This window comes from Sebastes fasciatus, chromosome 7 (assembly GCF_043250625.1).
Source record: "Sebastes fasciatus isolate fSebFas1 chromosome 7, fSebFas1.pri, whole genome shotgun sequence".
Lineage (NCBI taxonomy): Eukaryota > Metazoa > Chordata > Actinopteri > Perciformes > Sebastidae > Sebastes > Sebastes fasciatus.
In genome coordinates, this window is record NC_133801.1 from 6,519,041 (window position 1) to 6,540,839 (window position 21,799).

The following is a 21,799-nucleotide window of genomic DNA, read 5'->3' on the forward strand; positions in this document are numbered from 1 at the left end:
AATGTACTTCTGTTGAACCTGGGAATTTGTGTGTCCACCACAACATAGGATCTTAATTGACTGTCCATTGGCATTGTTTCCGTGGTGCCGAAATGTAATTTTAACACATTACGTGCAACCACCGTGTGTAAGAGGAGCTGTTAAGAGGTCGTGGTCATGAGGCTGAGGAAAACACCAGTTCAGAACTGAGCTAAGGTGCTAGAATATCAGAGTTTAGAGTTAAGACAGAGGCCTGTCCTCCTTTTTATTTGGTTTGGGGAAGTTTACACTCAAGCAAATCCAGCCGAACTTGAATTAGATAGGGTTATGTTTGCCAAACTCAAAGGTTATTCCTCGTCCCCCTTTTCTCTTGTGAAAAACGATAGACGATAGCCAGTGGGTTCCCAGATTGCATTTCGGCCAATGCGTTCCACCTCTTCTGCTCTCCACACGGACTGTTTACCTGCATTCAACCAAAGCCTGCTCTAACGTGATTGGTCAATACTACTCGGACTACAAACTGAAACCAGAACGCCTCCGTTACCAAAATCTTTTTCTGCTTATGAATACATACAGTACATGCATATGAATGCAGAACCTTATTATAGAGATTAGTTTAGAAATGTCACAGGAAGAGACTTTAGACTGGAAGAAGAAAAAAATGAGACATTAATAGAGATTTCTGGAGATAATATAGCTACACTGATGACAGATTTATACGTTTGAAATGGCTCATCAGCAATTCACATTGTCATTTATGGTCTTAGAATTAGTTGGCAGAATTAACGGGAGATTTATGCGACTGCAAAATGTCCTCAGGAGATTTGGAAGATCATAGGCAAGGATAAAAACAATTCCCATCATGCTGCAATCGAAAAGTGTATATCGCTCGTGTGCATGAGTGCATCTGTGTGTATGTGTGAGCAATATTTCCAGTCCAGTGGATTTTATCTCATCTCTGACATTCGGGTTCAGAGCTGCTCTCCTGCTGCTCCTTTGATCTCCTCTTCCCTTTCTGCTCTGGTCTCCTCCGACTCCCACTCGCTCTGACCTCCGGGGACTGTCTTCCTGACTGCGGGCCCGAGGAACGCCGCGTGACGCTGGGGATCCGAAGGCGGTGGGCAGGGCCGGTGGCCTGGGGGTCACAGGCCAGCAGGAGGGACTTCAGGGGCTTTAGTTGAAACAATGGCCCAAACTGTAGTCAGGGAGGTGGGATAAGATGAGAAGGGGAGGGGGGGTCGGAGGATTTTGCTTTGTTAACAATAACTGTGTGGTGCACTGCCCGAAGAGATGTGACGGACTGAGCACGGTTGATGGAACGGTCTGATGGATTTTTGAAGGCCGGTAGCCGACAATTTGTGCTGATATTCAATTGACAAATGTTGTCTCTTCACTTCCAGCCACCATCGCCGGACACAGCAAACACAAGTACAAAGTCTTGGCTCAGATCCCATATGTTCCCATATAGTCTACTATAAATGTGAGGCCCCACACCACCACTTCCACTGCAGACATCGGATTAAACAGAGTGTCACTTTCAGCGTTATCGAGCTTGACTACAGTAGCTTGATGTTTCTGTCATCAAGAGCACCGACACCTACCTATCATCTGTAGAAAGACCGTATTCATACACATACTGTATCACATATAGGTGCAAGTCTATTGGAAATCAGCATATATGAAAAGAGTAACGCCTGCACACGGACTCCAAAACATCAAATTATATATTTAAGTAGACAACATTTCAATCCCAGTTGATGCTTCGTAACCTGCCCAAGGTGATAAACCTCTTAAAACAATGAACAATTCACTGAGTATACCAATTACATCAATCCCCAAAAATGTCATCATAACCTTTATTTAACTTGGAAGTCACATTGAGATTAAAACCTCTTTTTCAAGTGAGACCAAGCCAAGACAGGGTCAAATAGCAGCATCCAACACATAACAAGACAACAACACTGAATCACGGCAGCAATAATAGATACGACAAAATACATTACATCATACAGCGCATAATAATAGCACATTCTGACCAGTCTCTATGACTATTAGCTATAATAAAATGTCATCTCCTGATGAGGAGAACTGATCTAATTAGTGCAGCTATGACTGCTATTATCAGCAGCTGTTTGTAAGGCTGCTATGGAAGAAAGCGTCTCACTTTCCTTCAGCTAAGGCAGCCCTCAACGCTGTGCACTATGTTGTAAACGTTGTCACATATTTGCTGAAATGCAGGTCAACCTAAACCTAAAAAAAACTGCTTCAGATATGATTTTACAAACTGATTGAAAAAGTTAGAACGTCCTCTATGGCAGAGAGCGAGATATAACTGATTCATATCCAGTTCTTTCAAAGGTGACGGGAGTCCCAAATATCAGCAAATCGCTCTATAACACAAGTTTGTTTGTGTGAGTGAGCTTGTGTGTGTGCGTGTCTGTGTGTGTGTGTGTGTGTGCTCAAGCAAAGGATTTGGAGTCGGTGTGCATGATTGGCACACAATGCAGATGTGTGGGCAGCAGATGCCATCTGGAGAAAGCGGAGTGGGCTGGAGGAGAGGAGGAGGGGGGGGTCGCTCCGCCACTTCGCCCTCGGAAAAAAAAGCCGATGGTTTGACAGGAAGATAAAGGAAACGATGGGAGTGTAATCAATCAAAAACACTGCGACACAAATAAAGGAAGACAAGAGACACAATCCGCCCACTCGCACCCTGTCCCGACCACCATCACTGTCCGCCATTGTTGGTCCGCAAAACTTTTCTGCCATTGGTTGAAAGGATCAAAAGCGACCCTCCAGGTGCCCCTCGGGCTTTATAAGGTTGCCAGGCTTGACGTTGTGGAAGAAAACAGGGCAAAGTGCAATTCATCTGGAGATGTGGTTTAACACAACCAATGTTCGGGGGTAAATTGGCCAATTTCGGTCGAGCACCAGGTGCTTTGTCTGCTTCATTACGCCGGTCGAGATACAGCCACAGGAGAGACCATAACCCCACAAAGGCCCAGTATCCCGTCCCCAGGAGACTCTCATAAACCCACACACACCTCTCCATCTATTCCTAAATCAGCCTCATTCTTCTTGACTTATAACGTTCTCCAAGATCTGGATCCATAGCTGCCCTCAAAGACCAGTTACACATAAAAAAACACACTATACTCTCTCTTTCTTTGAGTGGCATCTGCGAAGGAAAAACAAAGCCACACTATGTCTAGAAGCATTTGAGACAATGGCAGGTCTATTCGCAGTGACATCACCCCTATGAGAAAACTCCTAGATGTTTCCTTGTATGGGCAGAAATAAATACATCGTAGCCAAGACTTGGAAGCCTGAGGTTGGTGTGACAGCTACTAAAAGGCATGGGAACTAGAGCGCTCGGGTTGTGCCAAACGTCGATGCTAGAGGCTACAATATTTCCACACAAAGACACACTCATATCTTTGTATGTATGTATGACTCTGTAATGAGAAGGAAAAAGGGAAGTCAGACACCTGCTGCGTTTGAGGGAATCTTCTTATATCCTGCATCACAAACTATCATAAATTCAAAATGCACATGGCTTCATTTCAATTTTAAAGATTGCACATCACAGAAATAACAATATTGAGATTGAGATTCATGTGATGGAGTTCTGTTTTGACGTGCCGTCCTCAGAAAGGAGCAGGAAGCAATGGACTCTAAAGAAGACACAATATTATAAAAGGAGCTGGTTGTGGAAAGCTATGTGGCCACAGTGTGCGCTGATGCAGAACGGCCTAACCGGCCCACACGGTGACAATCTCCCCTGCAGATCATTGAAAGGTTGCCTGCCTGCCGCTGCAACGGCCACATCTCATGGGAGCAATAGAAGACCTGTGTAGGAGGACATGAAAGAGTGACAGCACCCTGGGCCAAGAACCCCAAACCTGGACACAGCTGGCGTTTCTCAAACATGAACAATGCAGCCTTTGTTTGGAGAAAAAAAACGGCAGAACTAAACTAAACTAAATCCTGCACACCCGTTCACCTATAGCAGCTCTATATCTGTACCCCCGTACTGATGGAGATGGATGAATCCCTGTGCACATTCCATCATAAATACCCATAAAGCCTTGGTAATATTAAAATAATAGCAAGTGACAATAATCCAATACAAGCTCGCCACCTTTCACAAAACAAGGCATTGTCAATTCCACAAAGTGCAATACCATGTAATGTGAGGGAGGTCATGCTCATGCTTGTTCTCTGATCCAATTTTGGAGGCAGAACAGGCGTCAATATGTCCACTAGGTGGCGACCTTGGTCTGATGCGGCTCACCTTGGACCAGCGCTGCGCTTGACTGGAGCCAGACTACATGCAGGATCAGCAGCACAGTCACAGTGAGAGAGAGAGCTGCTGAGGAGCACAGAGGACAAACACTGACGCATTGCATTTGACTCATATTAATGTATAAGTGAGGAGCAGTTTTCTAGCTTCCATTTAGGAAGCAGTGATGGACTTTCTTTTTCAAAACAAACAGTGCTCTGTCTTAACGTCTAGGCAGCAAATGAGCACACTTTAATTCGTTTTCACAGGTTTACTGAAAAAGGGCAGTTTATTCTAGTAATGCCAAAACGTGACTCACAAGGAGTTTTAGAATAATAATTCAATAATAAAATAAAGGTAATTGCACTTGTAAAACAGGTAGGGCATAGATGTAACAAATAAATACATGTAAACAAAGGTAGTTGCACTTGAGGTGTATATCCTTCTGAGACCCAGCCCATTGACATGTGTCCTCTGTAGTGGACATTTTGTCCACATGCATATCCTCTTACTCTTTTGACCTACTATATCAACCCCTGGTGTATTGTAAAGAGGACATCATGGGCTTTCCAGTGATATGGCGTGTTGTTTTTATTAATCAATTTGAATGTATTCTTGTTTTAATATCACTCTACAGCCATAATCTGTTCATTCTTTTAGTCTTTTCACAGTGAAATAGTCCTGTAGCCTAAATTGTTAAGATTTGTTTTTAACCCTAAATAGGAAGGAAATCACAAAAAAAAAGTAATTGGAAGACTTTTTTTTTAAAAGTCTGTTCCCAGGAGGATATTGCATCAACGACATTGCACATGTAGCAGCTGTAGAATGGTTGCTGGTAGATTGAAGGACACTACTCAGACCAGGAATCAGGATCTGCACCTTTATTTTCTATAAGGAGCAGCACAGGGCACAGTCAACACACACACACACACACACACACACAGTGGCAGGCTCTTTCTCAGTCCCCAGTACAAAAGTTGTCCATGCTTTTTTTATTTTGTGCGTCAACAATTAAAGCCCCCCCCTGCTACAACATGCAACCCGGAACCATGAAAACACAACCGTTTCATTCATTTAATACAAAGTTAACACAAGTAAAGTTCACAAAAAAATAAAAATAACATAACCAACATATTGACTCAGCTACACACAGACAGATGTATTTACATCGTCTTTGTACCTGCATGGCAAATGTGGAGCTGTCACCATCTCTAGTGTCCATTGGTACCTGAGAGAGTGAGTTGTTGGGGGGGCGGGTGGGGGGCAGTTAATGATTATTCACCCCACTACCCCCTCCAACCCCCCCTCACCGTCCACTATACGTTTCCTATATGGATTGACGCGTCAGAGCGCACAGAGTAAGACCCGCCTCCTGGCTGCTGTGGTGCGCTCGTTGCGTCTCTCTCTCCACCGTGTTCGCTTCATACCCATATTCCACTGGGAGAGAGAGAGAGAGATTGAGAGAGAAAGAGAGAGAGGGAGAGAGAGAGAGAGAGAGAGAGAGCAGGACCTGGGAGAAGAAGAGCAACGAAAGAGAAAAAGAGGAGAGAGAGAAAAACGGAACACAACGACACACAAATGGCACTCATGGCAGGGATTTTGTTCACGGTCACCTTTCTTGTTTTTTTTGGGATTTCTACATTTGTTTCGCCGGCTCGGATATATCCCCCAAATGAAGGTAAGGTTGTTGTCGGGAGAAAGGAAATAACTGCCTGCCTGCCTCGGACTTCTGGCTTCACATCTCCGATCCGTCTCCCCAGTGTGTGTTTGTGCGCAACTATACTATAGTTACGAGTGCGCGGATGAGTTTTATGGAGGAAAAAAAAGAAAAAGAGCACTGACGGTCACCTTTACGCAGCGACTTTTGCGTTGGTTTAGGCTATGTGATGTGATGTGAACGCAACTGGAATGAGAAGTGGCTCTCCAAATGCGCATCGGCTGTTTTGGGTCTCTGCTCGCGGTGCTTGGATTGTGCCAGCTGCAGAAAGCTGCAGAAAGCCTGCATGGAAGCAGGAATACACACAGTCTCCGAGACCTGCTGATCTCTCTGTTATAAGAGAGAGAAGGTCGAGCTGCTTTCTGCGTAAAAAGAAGTTCTATCTGTACCCCCGTACTGATGGAGATGGATGAATCCCTGTGCACATTCCATCATAAATACCCATAAAGCCTTGGTAATATTAGAATAATAGCAAGTGACAATAATCCAATACAAGCTCGCCACCGATCACAAAACAAGGCATTGTCAATTCCACATAGTGCAATACCATGTAATGTGAGGGAAGTCATGCTCAGAAAGCCTGCATGGGAGCAGGAATACACACAGCCTCAGAGACGAGCTGATCTCTCTGTTATAAGAGAGAGAAGGTCGAGTCGCTCTCTGCGTAAAAAATAAGTTTAATGTTGCGCAGAATTTAAACGGACTTGTGTTGTAGAAGGCAAGGCAGCTTTATTTGTAAAGCACATTTCAGCAACAGGGCAATTCAAAGTGCTTTACATAAACATTCAAGAACATCGCGACAAAGTGCAAAAGAATATTAAGACATAATTAAAACAGTTATAAAAACATTAAAGATTAGAAAATAAAAACAAACTAAAAATAAAAGCTATAGGATAGAAGTTAAAATAGAATATAACACACAAGAGTAAAAGCTGTAGTGCAGTATATAAGATCATTTTCTGGTTTATTAAAAGGCAGCAGCAGCAACGTTTTAAGCTTTGATTTAAAATAACTAAGAGTTGGAGTTGGTCCTGCAGGTTTCTGGGAGCTTGTTCCAAATATTTGGTGCATAAAACTGAACGCTGCTTCTTCTGCATGATAGTTCTGACTCTGGGGACACTAAGCAGACCTGATCCAGATGAACCTGAGAGGTCTGGATGGTTCAGAACATAGCAGAAGATCAGAAATGTATTTTGGCCCTAAACCATTTAGTGCTTTGTAAACCAGCAGCAGTAGAAGAGAAGTGGAGACTCGACACACACACACACGCACACACACACAGACCGACTGGCAGAGCAGCTCTGGACATTCCAGAATTTATCCATTCCAGAATGAATTTATCCATTCCAGAATTTATCCATTCCAGAATGAATTTATCCATTCCAGAATGTCTCGCAGTGCTCGCTCCTGTTGTCACAGTGCGGTTCTGGTGGAAGGTGATTCTGTGAATAAAAAGATAAAAACAACAGTAAAAGTTAATTTGGCGTATTAGATACATGCCGAATTAAAGAGATGTTCCCTGCGATTAATAACAGCTCCTCTGCTCTGCCCTACCGGGTTTACATTTACTGAGAAGCGACCAAACATTGAAGTGCGAGATGTTTAAATAGAGCCCGGTGTGTGTGCGACACTAAACAAGAGCTCGGAGGGTTTCTGGACTAGAGCTGCCTGCTCGGGGGTCCCAGTTTCTAAATGTTACAGGCCCAATACTGGTTACTTTCCAGTGCAAACACTAATAAATAAAGTACTTTATTTGATTTAAAACCACCTCATCGGACGCATGGAGTCTGTCTCCTGCACAATCATGTTTCTTCTCAGCAGAGCTCAGATGTTTGACCCAACAAGTCCACAACGATGCATCCAGAGCTCATTTAAGTTAAATATAAAAGAAATGTTGAACATTTTAAATGGATCAGTCTGTATTGTAGCTGATAAATTATACTCACATAAGGGCCTTATTTATTAATTTAAATACAGAGCAGCTTATTAAGCATTTTTACTCGCACCGAATTGAAAAACCTAAAAATAAATATAGGTCGAATTTACAATCCAGCATTTTTGTTTAATTAATGCTTCACAGACGTTCTGTTATACTTTTCTTTTTCGAGAAAATATAGTGTGAGACATCTTAAGGCATCTTAAATGCGTTTTGTTTTCCAAGTTTATGCACACGGCTCCTAATTGATTCACATCTAACAGGCTTCAGGCCGACGCTGAGCAAAATGATCTATTATTACTTTAAAGACAGTGGAGGAGTACATTTGTCTTTAGTAGAAAATCTTTATCTCAACGAAAATCAGTCAAAAGGCCGTGCATAAAGCACAGCAGGGAATTACATATAACCAAACATGTACATGACTCGTTGGCCTGCAGTTTGTATTCTCTCTGTGTACTCACATTCATCATGGGGATATTTCTCTAGTTATTTCTATTCATTAAAGGCTTGTTTTTGCAAAACATAGGAACCCATTTTTCCTCCTTGTGTAAGTGGATCACATGCCAGTGTGGCTGATGTTGTGTGGACTGACTGAGCCTACATGCTCACTTCTCCCATTCTTGTTTTCCAGTCACGTTATTGGACTCCAGATCTGTACAGGGGGAGCTGGGATGGGTCGCCAACCCAACAGAAGGAGGGGTAAGTAAGGCAAAGAAGTGTCCCCTTGTTAGGACGCATGGTCCCCTATTGAGCAGAAATGGAGAGATAATATCCATTATTGGCAAGAGCTGTGGAGTGGACCGCCAAACAGATACACAGCCCTCTTTGATAAGACTTAGTCCTGGTGAGCCCTTTATGGGAATATCATTGTTGATGATTTATTGTGCAGCTGTCTGCACTGTAGGGATATTAGGCTCAGGGTGAGATCAAGGCATCATTTCCAGTATCTCACACTAAAATACGGCTAAATTGGAGTTTTGTTGTATATAGAGACCCTCTGGAACACCCTCCAGGGCCCCATGGGGTCCCCGGAATCCACTTTGAGAACCACCGGTCTATAGGCACCCCCGTCACCCCCCCAACCCCTGCTCTCCTTTCTCCTCGCTTCCCCTTCTCTCTAACCACTCTGTAATGGTCAGATGCTGGGGCCGATACTGCAGCGGGCGTCAGGTTTCCTGAATAGACGGTGGATTGAATCGGTCTTTGTGGAGAAACTTTATATCCCTTTCCACCATTGAGTCGAAAGAGAGGGAGCGAGAGAGGGGGACTTGGCAGCTGAGAGAGGGTCCTCTGGAATGGATGAATGAGGGGGAAAGTGCAGAAGGGTTGCCGCAGGACGACTGGATCTCGCTCGACCAAATGATCCCTCAGTCTAATTGGGATATCTACAGTGGCTCCGATAAGGGAAAGAATAGGGGCCCCACAGTGGCCACGGGCAGTAGATGGTTAAGGAAAGGTAGGGCATATGCCATCATGCCTTAACCAAGTCTCAATTTGATATAGAAATGTCCAAAAATGTATTTGAATGCCGTATCTTTGAAAGCCAGTAGTGATCTAAATTAATAATTGCTCACATTAAACAAATAACAGTGTTCTGTCTGTCAGCAGTAACTGCTCCATTTGTTCCACTTACAGAAATGCAATGATGAGCTAATGTTTTATGAAAATTAATACAAATAAGCAACAATCAACTAATGAATAGGAACCCAGGGGAGCCGAATTTCACCTTGTGCAGCTGTTGCAGGCTCTGCTCGCGAGCGTTTCTCAGTGAACTTGGCCGGCGCTGCGTTCAGGCCCTCCCCACGGCCGTTTTATCGCAAACAAGTGATTGACAGGGTCCTGGCAGCGACGGCAGGCCTCCATTCACCCTCTCATTACGACCAATTGGCCTTATTCTCCCTCTTCCCTGCTATCGGGGAAAGGTGCGGCCTTATCTCAGCGCCGCTTGATTTCCACAACAAAAGCGGGGCTAAAGGAAGAGAGCAGAGAGGAATGGAACAGCAGGGAATGATAGACATTTTCTCAAATCGTACAGCCGCAGCTATGTTTAGCATTATCCCACCCTCCTCCTGGGAAATAAGGCTTTAAACCAGATTGTTTATGATAAGGCGTCAAATCAAATCTGGCAGCATAACCCATATCTTCCACTGTTCCATTATGACTTTTTTTTAATACTGTTTTCTAAATGGTTGAAGCTACGGCAGCCAAAGGCCTGTCTGCTCTTGTTTACAGCCCAGCTCAGTCAAAGACTCTATTTAAAACACACGGTGAAAAACTTAAGGGAACACAGCGCTTTGAGCCTCTCAAGACATGCTTGTATTTGCTCAACGGTGATCTGTCGAGAGGGGAACTTTATCATAAGTAAAACAAACATTCCCTCCTGGCTAAAATAAGCCAGGCCGTACAGGATAACGTAATCCATGCGCCCCACGTCAGCATCTCCCTCTCTCTCTCCTATGAGTTCATACTAACTACAGCAGTGAACATGTGTCTCCCGGTCCCCATCATGTATGCTGATGTAAAGCAGGCACACATTAGATCATTAGCATTGATTCCAGACCTTTAGTTTTTTGCATCCACATAATCCCCTGGTTTTCATTCTTTCCTTTTTTCTGAGCAGTGTGTGTGTTTATATATGAAGATGGTTTTGTATACCACTCCCCAAGTAATTGAAGCATATGCATTACAGAGGCATAGAACTAATTACAAATTTCCGTTCACGCAGTGGAAGGGAAGCCATGAATATTAATATCTTTGTGATTCTATATTAGGACGTAACAAGTCTATTAGGTGCCATTCATAAAATATGCATTAAGTTTAGCCATCAATTAATTGCTCTGCTGAGAATCAAATATTGACTAATCTTCCTGCATGCACTTTTGCACAGTATCTCTCATTCTTGGCATGAACTGGCTCTCAGTCATGTGTGATACTCATATAGTCCATTTTAATTAGTTTGCAGATTGAAAGTCAGAGGTTTAAAAACACCCTTGTAACATTTTTATTGTTGTGTCCTTTCCCCAGTGGGAGGAAGTGAGCATTATGGATGAAAAGAACATTCCCATCCGGACGTACCAGGTGTGTAACGTCATGGAGCCAAGCCAGAACAACTGGCTCCGCACTGACTGGATCCCTCGAGGCGGTGCCCAGCGTGTCTACATTGAGATCAAGTTCACCCTGCGGGACTGCAACAGCCTCCCGGGGGTCATGGGAACCTGCAAGGAAACCTTCAATCTTTACTACTACGAGTCCAACAACGACAAGGAGCGCTACATCCGCGAGAACCAGTTTGGCAAGATCGACACCATCGCCGCGGACGAGAGCTTCACCCAGGTGGACATCGGCGATCGCATCATGAAGCTGAACACCGAGGTCCGGGATGTGGGCGCCTTGACTCGGAAGGGCTTCTATTTGGCCTTCCAGGATGTTGGAGCGTGCATTGCGCTTGTGTCCGTCAGGGTCTTCTACAAGAAGTGTCCTTTAGCGGTGCGTAACTTGGCCCAGTTCCCAGATACCATTACTGGAGCCGATACCTCCTCACTTGTGGAAGTTCGTGGCTCGTGCGTGGATAATTCAGAGGAGAAGGAGGTTCCAAAGATGTACTGCGGGGCTGACGGAGAGTGGTTGGTGCCCATTGGGAATTGCCTGTGTAACCCTGGATACGAGGAGCGCAATGCAGAATGCCAAGGTAAAGAATTTACGTGTTTTTTTGGGGCTGACTGTTTCTCCTTTCACTATTTATAGATCACTCTCTTCCAGTCCCTAAAGTATCCCACCTCTTTAATTCCCCCCATCCTCTCGCTGTGCCTCTTTGTCTTTATCCCCCACGTTTCGTTCTCTTTGTCCTTCCCTCGCCTCGATTCACCCACCTCGCGCTATGTGGGATATTTTTGACTCCTCGCTCTCCCACTCTCTACAGTCTTCTTTCCAGTGTCTGGTTGTGTGATAGAAGCAATGATGATTGTAAATGGAGTAATTAGCAGGCCCACTGGGAGGTGTTGTGCAATGGGATGCGTCCCAGGAGAATTGGTGACACCGGGAGCGGAGTGTAGAGCTCCAACTGGTTTGCACTACCGCTGTGTCTTTCACCCCCACCTGCACTTTCTCTTATTCCCATTGGAGGCCAAAGCTGGGAAGAAGAGATAGACAGCTTCAGAGGAAGGGAAAGAGAGAGAAAGAGTTTATCATTCCAAGCAGGTATGAGAAGAACGAAAATACACAGCTGTGAGATGGGGTTGAAATAGTGCTATTTGGTAGCGGGGAATAGCCCTTCGTGGACGATTATTCTAGTCTCAGCTCACCGTGATCCTATACCAGGCTGTTTGATGAGGTTTTAAGGTCAGTGCAGGGTGCCTCCTTTCAGATAGTTTTAAATCAGGAGCATGATAGAGCCTCAGCATGTTGCTGAATTCAGAATATTGCCTAGAAATGCCCATAAACGCTGCAAATAGATCATTCCGAATTTATGCTTCAAGACACTTATGATGAATGCCATTTTTGATCGACTCTACTCTAATTAAACCTGCTTGTTTCATCGCACATAGTAGATTGTAGTTTATGGCATGCAGCAGTGTAATTGTGGATAGCATCTAGTAGTATCCAGCAGCTGTTTTGTGGATCACATGCAGCATTTTGCCAAGCCGAGAAGGCGCAGTTGTCAGCTGGCCAGACGAGTGGATGCCAATTCTGCCACGATGGTTTATTGGTGTACCCCACCCGCCACCCACCGCCGTCGCACACAGAAAGCAGCAAGCCACAGCAGCGAGGGGTCAGAGGCTGGGCACGGGTGATTAACAGGGGGACGGACCACTACACCTCTCCTAATTTACGAGGGAGCCTTTATCTTGGAGGGCTAATTGCATGACAAACAGGTCTGGTGATTTAGGGGTACCGTTGGCTGCTTGGGGTCGGGGAGGCAAAGGGGTGCAAGTGAGCCGGGGGGTTAAGGGAGGGAGACCAGAAAGTAGTTAGTTAGAGACTTTAGGTAAATCTAGCCTGGATTATCATGCAATTTACTATAATAACCTCTCTTGTTTCAAATCACAATGAGAGCCTGATCTCATTCTGTATATCAGAACTTGCATTTTCCTGCAACATTGAAATAGATTCCTTATCTCTCGTCTTTAATTTCATTTGAAATAAATGGGGGTTACTCTCCGAAAAAGGCAACAAAGGATTTGGAAACCTTGCTGTTATATAACTAATGCAGTCTCGTAGTGTGTCTGCCAGCCTCTTAGTTGGCGGTGTGGCTTTTCAAGCCAATATATCCATTTAGTTCACATATCGCTGCATCTGCTTTAGTTTGTTTGGTTTAACAGTGCCAGTGCATCCACCCCATTCCCTTTTAGCTTCAATTACACTGTTTAAAAAGTTTCTTAGCATTTCACTTCCAATTGGAAACTGGATAACACGCATTGGGTTTGACGCTGCATGGCTGCCAGAGGCGCCAGTGTGGGTCACATCCAGTGAGTGAAGGGTTAAAAGGTGCTGGCCACTGTCAGTCTTCAAGTGCACTGATGAGCTGGTTAATATTCCTCCATGTGAAAGGCTCTATGGGAGAGGGGCTTCATGTTGACCAAGGGACTAAACTGGTTTTGGGGGGAGGGAGGATATCAAGGGAGAGTTGTGTGGTAAGGTGTGTGTGTTAACAGTTTTTTTCTGACATAAAAAGTTTGAAAGTGTGTGAGAGTGTGTCAGCCTTTGCTCACTATGCGGCTTGGTTGAAAACCTTTCTTTTTAAAGGTTTTCTATGGTGCACACAAGCCCAATTGTGTGTGTGTGTGTGTGAGAGAGAGTTTGTTCACATACTTGTGTGTCTGTGCTTGTCTTGTGTTCGTGCGGGGTTACAAGGGCACCTTGGCCCCTGGTTCCCAGCCCAGGATGAATGGGCTCTCCTCCATCATTGTTTGGGGCAGCAGCGGAGCCGACTGAGGCTGGCAATGTTTGGGGGGGAAAAGAGGTAGAAGTGGGGGGGGACTGACGGGGCACGTAAGAATTGTATTCTCCACCCCTGGCAGAGGTCAGAGTTCATCCCCTACTGCATCCATCTTACTGCTGCGTCTGACAGGGTCGTGGATTTAGGATTGATTAAGACGTCAGGATTTTGACAGCTGTGGGGGGGTGTGTGTGTGTGTGTCTGAGCTCGAGGTGGGCCAAGGGTGGCCGGGGTGTAGACCCAGGGCCAAGGCAAGAGGGACAACCAGGGCACTGAGGGCCAAGGGGGCCCCCTGATCTAACGAGAAGGGACTCTGTCTGTTTGCATTTGGGATCCCTTTCCCTGTTAACCACCACCTCCCCCCACATGCTCTGCTGCTGAAGGGTGGGGGGGTCAGGAAGAGCCCTTCGCTCCTCATCTGGTGAGGGGGTCCCTACTGTTGGAGGGGTGGGGGTGTTGACGAGGGGGGATTAGTGAGAACTACGTACGTCGTTATGGGGAAATGATAATTACCTTAACTGTTTTTGTCGACCGAGAGAAACTTGTGAACGACGGCGTGCTCTGGCAGCACTTTTGCCTCTGCAGAGCAAAATCAGCAAATCTCAAGTTGTGTGTGTTTCCTTCAAGTTATAGTTGTTGGCGTGTGTGTTTGTTGAGGGTATATTTCGGTTGAGGTGTGAAGGTGACAGACACTTTTCACACCGGATAATGCTAGTTCATGGTTGAGCTGTTAACCGGCACCCTGCAACCTATCATCACCACCAATCAACACACACACACACTCCTCTATGGTAGCTAACATTGCCTCAAAAACAGGATTTAACATTGAAGCTAAAAATTGTTGAATACCGTTTACACTTTTATTCACTTTATAAATTTAAATGAATTCCTTATGGACTTTTGCACATTTTATCCTTCCCCCTTTGTTTTGCTCTTATTTAATAAAACACACCAGAGCTGCAACAATTAATCAATTGTTCATTTAGTTGTCGATTATTAAACTAATCGACAACTATTTGATAATCCATTTGAGTAATTTTTTTAAGAAAATAAGTCAAAATTCTCTGATTCCAGCTTCTTAAATGTGAATATTTTCTGGTTTCTTTACTCCTCTATGACAGTAAACTGAATATCTTTGAGTTCTGGACAAAACAAGACATTAGAGGACGTCATCTTGGGCTTTGGGAAACACTGATCGACATTTTTCACCATTTTCTACACCAAACAACTAATCGATTAAATTGAGAAAATGATCAACAGATTAATTGACAATGAAAATAATCGTTAGTTGCAGCCCTACAACACACAAAATACATCTCTATTTTTAGATAAATGCTGCATCAAGGAATTTACTATCTTTACCTTCCTTTTCACCACTTTGTGTGTTCCCTCAAAACCTGTATGCATGTGTGTGTGTGTAAGTGTGGATAACGGCTTAGGACCGATCAGTGTGTGATCGGAGCATTTTCTCACCTGAGACCCCCCCCCCTCCACCTTCCACCCTCTCTATTCCCAGCAGCCTTTGCTGAGCTGGAAACTCTCATTCATATTGGATTAAGAGGTTTTAGGGATGAAGTTTCTCTCCTGTGCGCCACTCATTGTGTGTGTGTGTATCTGGGTCTTCCATTCTCTCTCCCTCCCTCTGTTGACAGTGTTAAATATGCGCTTGGGAGCATCATTCTAAATTCACCACGTAATTCTATTTAGCCCGCCGGTCCCCGATGGCTTTAAATACACAGACTCAGTCCCTTGCTCCTCTTCCTCCTCCATCTCTTCTGCATACACACAAATTAAGTATTTGCATCTTCTTCTTGGCCGACTTGGTCGCTCGTCCTGTTGCTTTCATGGCTCTTTCTAAGCTTTTTTTTCTCACATCATATATCTCTTTCTCCTTTTATCTCCCTCCATTTTTCTGTTAGCAATTTTCCCCCCGTTCACATTCTATCTTTTTTTATCCTCCTCTCTTTTTTTCCCCTCCCTCCTCTGTGCTCCGGCCGTCGAGGTGGTTAGTGTTCGTCAGCCTGTCTCTGGTGGCAGCAGCAGGAAGTGGGCTGAATAATGAGATTACCTTCACTGTTGGGGAGGGAGGCAGCACACAGAACATCATCACCTATCATTGTTCCCCACAAACACACACATGCAGGCACACACATGCACAAGTGTGCACACAAACCTGCATAATCAAAACCCCAGACACTTGCAGGGAAGGATGTCTTAGGTGACAGGAACCAGTATGTGCATGTGCGCACTCGCGTGTGCATGCATGCTCGCACTTACACAAACCGACATTAAAAAAATCCAGGCACACACGTGTAGAAAAGGACATGTTAAGTAATAGACTCACAGACACATTCATAAATATGTATAGCAGATGCACACGGGAGCTTTAGTATGCGTTAGCGCACACAGACACACACTCAGAGCTGAGCCGAGCGCAGCAGAGTGGAGGTGAATGTACTCATCACTCTCACTGCCACCAGAGAGGCTCATTTTGTGCTGCTGAATAGAGACGAGGAATCTAGAGCAGGAAAGAACAACAGATAGAAAGAGAGGACACAATGTCTCATGAGCAATCCTCCGCCACTGCCACCCTCCCCTTCCTCCTGAAATAATTACTTAAAGCATTTTTTTTATATTCTGTTCTTGTTTAGCTCCTCAAATGATGAAAAAAAACTCCTCTCAACACACAAATCCTCCCCTGACTGGGTGGAGGTGGAGGAGGGAGGTGAAAGGGGGGGAGTGGTAATTCAGCCGTCATTAGCTGAGGTGCTGAAATGTTTTTCCTGCTCGGGCTGCCGTACCGCCTCAGTGTTTGTTCCCTTCGCAGTTCTCGACACTCATCACCCCTCTCCCCTTCCCCTCGCGGTGCCCTGTTCAGGGCAGGAAGCCACCGGTGATCGAGCATGACCCGGGGCCGATGGCCTTATAGTGCTCTCACAGCGCCAGCTACACCGCAGCGTGTAGGGATCCGCTTCCACGAATATTCATCTTTAAATCATTTCTCTCCTATTGAGTTTTAAAAGCTCATTCTTTCCTATGAAAAATCAAGTTCCTTTTAAGAATTGTCTGGAGAAATGCGCTTTATGCAAAGAACTGACGCTGGTTTCAGGAAAGTGCCAGAAGTATGTCAAACTTCATTAGAAATAAGTAGAATTATCCCAGCCTCAAACTGGTTTGTGGAAAAATAAGATTTAAGTTGTGGATATGAGACTAAATAACATGTTACAATGAAAATTATGGTCATGGAGAGACAGCTCCAGAAACATCTTGGAGAAAAAAAGTAATTGTCTTGTACAAAACATAGAGTAAGTACTTTAATTGTCACTGTAAGACTACGTAAATCTAAAATGTCAACTTTTAATGAGCCAAGGAAACAGCCCTGTTTTTAGCTTTGTGATGATGCATTTTTCAGACAATCTACTGGATTTATTTTTAAAACCCATCTTAAAGCAACTACAAGGAGTTTTAAGTGTCAGTCTCAATTCAATACTGTCACAGTCTGGCTTCAAAACTGTGACAAAAATGGGAAACACATGGGTATACCTAACAAATAAAGTGATTTATTCACCAAAAGTACATCAAAAAAGAGAAAACAAATGTATGGGAGGACGCTGTAAAGTCAAAGAAAAGAAACCAAAAGCTACAACACAAAGATGTGTTGTGAGAGGAGATCTGCCAAACCAGAGACTGCTGCATGCTCAGGCTTTTATACATGGAGCTCTCCGGGCTCAGGTGTGTCCCATACCGCGGATTATACTCCTCAGGTCTGCAGCCCTGCAGAGAGATAGCAGAGACACAGCAGAGGATCCCTCTATGCCTCTATAATAGGGCTGTGTATTGGCAATAATCTGCAGATATGATACGTATCATGATACAGGGGTCACGATTCAATATATTGCAATATATTGCGATACTGTAAGTAAGGCAATATATTGTGATTTTTTAAAATCTAATTTTTAGAAAACTGTCTTAACACATGGTCATATGCATAAAATTTGAGTAAAAAAAGTTCACTTTTTTATGCAGTCAGAACAGTTGGATTTGCATTTGCATTTATCACAGTCCCTGTAACATCCAACGTCATAGCACTACTTTTTGTGCAATCTGAGCCACTGTTTGCCACAAACCTTTGTTTGTAAACTATTAATTAAAAATATATTGTTTTTGAGAATCAATACAATATCACAAAATATAATATAACAATACTCAAGTGTATTGATATTTTCTTACAACCCTAATATATGACCTACATAAGTAAAGGAGACCATCAGTGAGAAGATTGCCTATGTCTATATAGTTATTCTTAATGCTTGTTATCAGTGCCACCGGGTCCAATTACGGCAAAATCAGACAAAATCATGCAGGTTCACCAGAAACCCCTTCAGCTCAGACTTCAGTGGGGCCTCCATTGAACAGCCGACGCTGACACCACGGTGCTGGAGGTCCAGGCCGTATTGCTGGGCCCGCTGGAGGGAAGGGAGGCACGGGGAGAACCAGAACCAGGACTGTATGGAGCAGACTGTCAGACCCTGCTGCAGTAAAATGAGAGGATTTCCAAAGGGAATCTGGTGCTTGGTAACACTACCACTTTTCTCTACAAGGACCGCCAAAATCAAAACATAATTAAAGTTCCTTGCAGTTGTTTTAAAAATTAAAAATCACAAAAATTGGAGACACAAGGTTGTCCTCGGAGAGCGGACGCTACCTTCTAAACAGTACACTATGCAGATAGTAGTAACAGGTAATGTGGAGTAAGGACAGCTTACATGATCCGTTAAAGTGCTGCTAACATCGTCAGCTGGCATCAGGAACATATAGCTGTGGAAGTGTCAAGAAGGGGTTTAAAAGGATGATAAAATGTCTCTGTCTATCTCCTCTCCTCTCTCATCTTTTTGAAAAGCATCTTCTCTTTGAAGCCCGCGATGGGAAGAGGGAGCGATTAAAGCAGTCAGCAAGCAAATTAGCATGTCAAAAGGCCCTGAATCAATACCCCAGCTCTCTACCAACACAACCCTGCAGTCCTTTCACCCCCTCTCCCTATCCATCCCTGACGTTCCCCCATTCCTCCGGCTGTTTCCCTTCTTCTCCCTCCATTTTCTCCTGCACTCCTGCACACTCTCCCTCTTGCTCTCTTGCCCCTCTCTTTCTCTTCCGCTCACTTCAAATTTTTCTTCCCCCTCTTCCTTCCAAAAACCTCTCGGTTTCTCCTTCAGCTGACAGAGCGAGAGACGAGAGGCAGTAAGGAGAGATGGACGGATGTATAGGCAGAGAAAGACGGACAAAGGGAGAAGTGGACAGCGATCAAGTGGGCATGGGTGGACTGTTTCAGAGAGAGAGAGGTTATGAAAGAGAAAGAGAGGGCCTCTGCCACCTTCTTTGTGCTGACGGAGAGGGAGAACAGACCTCTCTCGCCAAGAAGAGCGGAGGAGATGGAGATGAGGAGGCAGGGAGGGAAAGAAAAAGAGACAAAAACATGGGGGGAAGTGAAGAGGAAAGAGATTTAGTTCCAGTCTGGCAACTGTGCTTTTTCTACACTTCATCCGTCGGTTCACCATTTCACGGAAATCCCTTTGATCTGGGGCAAATGTGTTACTGATCGCGAGGACTGTGTGTGCGTGTGTGTGGACAGACAGAAAGTGTGTGTGTGTCTGAATCATTATCTGTCCTATATTTATTCTGTGCATCTGTCGCGGCAAGGCGTATCACATGCTGTATCACATGCTGTATCATAAACTTCTATTAACGTTCCAATCGCGTTGCGCGATCTGCGCCTGGAGACAAAGCAGCCCAGCAGCCCCCCAGATGGACGGCCAACTCTCCCTCCGTATCCGACAATTGAGGGCTGATTGCAAACACCTTGAACATGTTTTATCTCTCCGTCCCTCTCTCTCTCTCCTGCTGATTTCTATCTTAAGCTCCCTCCATCCTGCCGATAGTAGGTGGTCTTTTCTTCCCCTTCCTCGTCATCTATTTTCTCAGGGGGCGCAGGGTTCAGTGGCCAAATGAAAGGCTGCTCCGTGGCAATCAGTTAGGGGTTATGACAAAAAGCCTTGCAATAAAGAACCGCTCTGTAATCTGATGTGCCCTGAGACTGGACGCAGTGCCCATTTTAATGAGCTGAGATCCCCCTTTTCTAATCACGGTGGTGGAGGAGATGGCACACTGGCTCATTCTCCCTGGAAAAACACACATACACTTAGAATGTGTGATGTGTATGTAGGAAGAAGAATGGGGAATACAGGCCAGTTGTTGCAAGGAAACATCTGCCAATGCAATAGAGTTGTGAAGTGGGAGGAGGTGTTTTGGGTATCCAGGGTTCTGGAAGAAAAGTCCTGTTCATTACCTTCATGATAATGTTAGATGAGTTTGGCTTGAATGGCTATTAAACTCTCTCATGTGATTCATCACCACAAAAGATGAACAACTGCATTAGAAAATAGCTGATTCATTGATTAGTGGTTGAAGGTTCAATGCTGTGTAAATATAAGGACAAAACGTCAACTACGACTTCCAAGGTACCTTTAGGTAAGAAACATCCAATCACAGAGCTTACAATCCTGTTACATATGCCACTAATGATGAGCTGGAGCCAAAGTTGTTGCTTTGTAGAAACCTGAAAATATATTCAGGAGTTTAAATTAGTTCACTTTTAGTTTCTGTGTCTATTTTGAATGAATACTGCAACTGCGGCTACATCACTAATACGTTTTTGCATAACTTTTGCTATGTTTCTGTCAGTCGTCCACACTACTCCGACGTTTTCAAGCCTCTAAAAACAGAGACGATTGAAAACGTTGCTGTTGCTGGTTAGTTTTAAAACTCCGGAGTTGCGTTTTAGTCTTGACCGATGACGATGAAAAACGATGACACCCATGTTCGCTTCTTGATTGGGTCTTATCAGTCATGACGTGTCCTTCCCTGATTTGTCATGCTTCTATCACGTGAGCACTGTTTGGTTCCCAATTCCAATGACAAAGCGCTTCTGATTTACTACTGCTCTGACTGGCTTCTTCTCTGTAGCAACAATGGCCGGGGATCATGGGAATTATAGTATTTAGACTGAGCCTCTAACTAAGGACCACAACTCAAACCTGCAGTATACATTATCAAGGTGTTGCTATGTTGAGGGAGAATATTATATTTGTGTCCATGGAAATTCCTACAGGAAATTACTGCGCCTGGCCAAGAAATAGTCCAGCACATAATCCTCCGCAGCACCACAACTTGGTATTTTTACACGGATAAAAAAAGAAGAAGAGGTATAACATGTTAATTAGTGAGTGTTGGAGCTGCTGGTGGCAGATTTTGTTTCTTTTCGACAGAGCCAGACTAGCTGTTTCCCCCTGCTTCCAGTCTTTAAACTAAGCTAAGCTAACCGGCTGCTGGCTCTAGCTTCATATTTAACATACAAGCATGAGAGAATCATGCTGGACTATCCCCTCTTTGAAATGGGAATTTACGGTGGGAACTGCTTGACAACTCTATTTGCCATTTTACATAAACTCTAACACACATCCATGCACCTGGTTTCAGCCCAGAACTGTGAGATCAGGTATAGCTGACTTCTTGCTGCGAATACATGTGCACGCACACCGGCATGCAAACTACATGTGTATCAAGCACACCATGGGGTCTCCTGTGAGGTGTAACCTCTCTGTGGGAGAGCTGAAATGTAATTTGGGGATGTGGAGGTCTCGCAGCACCGGGGATCCGAATGCTGCAGATCTCCAGCCAAAGGCGGAGGTGTGTCCGTGCTAGGGCACGTCTCTGGGATTAGAAACCTTGATCTCCCCTGATCCGCGGCGAGCTGTCAAATACTGCTGGAAGGGGAGGAAGAAAAAAAGAGAGAGACACGCTCCCTTGAAGGCTCACACCACGGAGGAATGTGAGGGGAAGAAGAAACAGGAGAGAACAGAGAAAGACAGAGAGGATGGAGATTGAGAAAAAAGGAAG

The 21,799-nt window shown here is 44.5% G+C and overlaps 2 protein-coding genes across 8 annotated transcripts in view; both read left to right on the forward strand.

Moving 5' to 3' along the window:
* The window catches only part of pax3b (paired box 3b), a 103,838-nt gene extending 101,425 nt beyond the window's left edge, over positions 1 to 2,413 (forward strand). For both annotated transcript variants that reach the window (XM_074641273.1, XM_074641270.1), the window contains exon 10: positions 2,401 to 2,413. The gene's annotated coding sequence lies outside the window, so the exon portion shown is untranslated. The remainder of the gene's footprint in view (positions 1 to 2,400) is intronic.
* A 3,236-nt stretch (positions 2,414 to 5,649) lies between these two features.
* Positions 5,650 to 21,799, forward strand: part of LOC141771228 (ephrin type-A receptor 4) — a 61,882-nt gene continuing 45,732 nt past the window's right edge. For 3 of the 6 annotated variants that reach the window (XM_074641265.1, XM_074641262.1, XM_074641264.1), the window contains exons 1-3: positions 5,651 to 5,936; positions 8,543 to 8,610; positions 10,936 to 11,599. In XM_074641265.1, coding sequence (XP_074497366.1) covers positions 5,837 to 5,936; positions 8,543 to 8,610; positions 10,936 to 11,599 — 832 coding nt within the window. In that variant the 5' untranslated portion in view covers positions 5,651 to 5,836. Of the gene's footprint in view, positions 5,937 to 8,542; positions 8,611 to 10,935; positions 11,600 to 21,799 lie in introns of all 6 variants that reach the window. The other 3 variants (XM_074641268.1, XM_074641267.1, XM_074641266.1) reach the window with 2 other exon arrangements.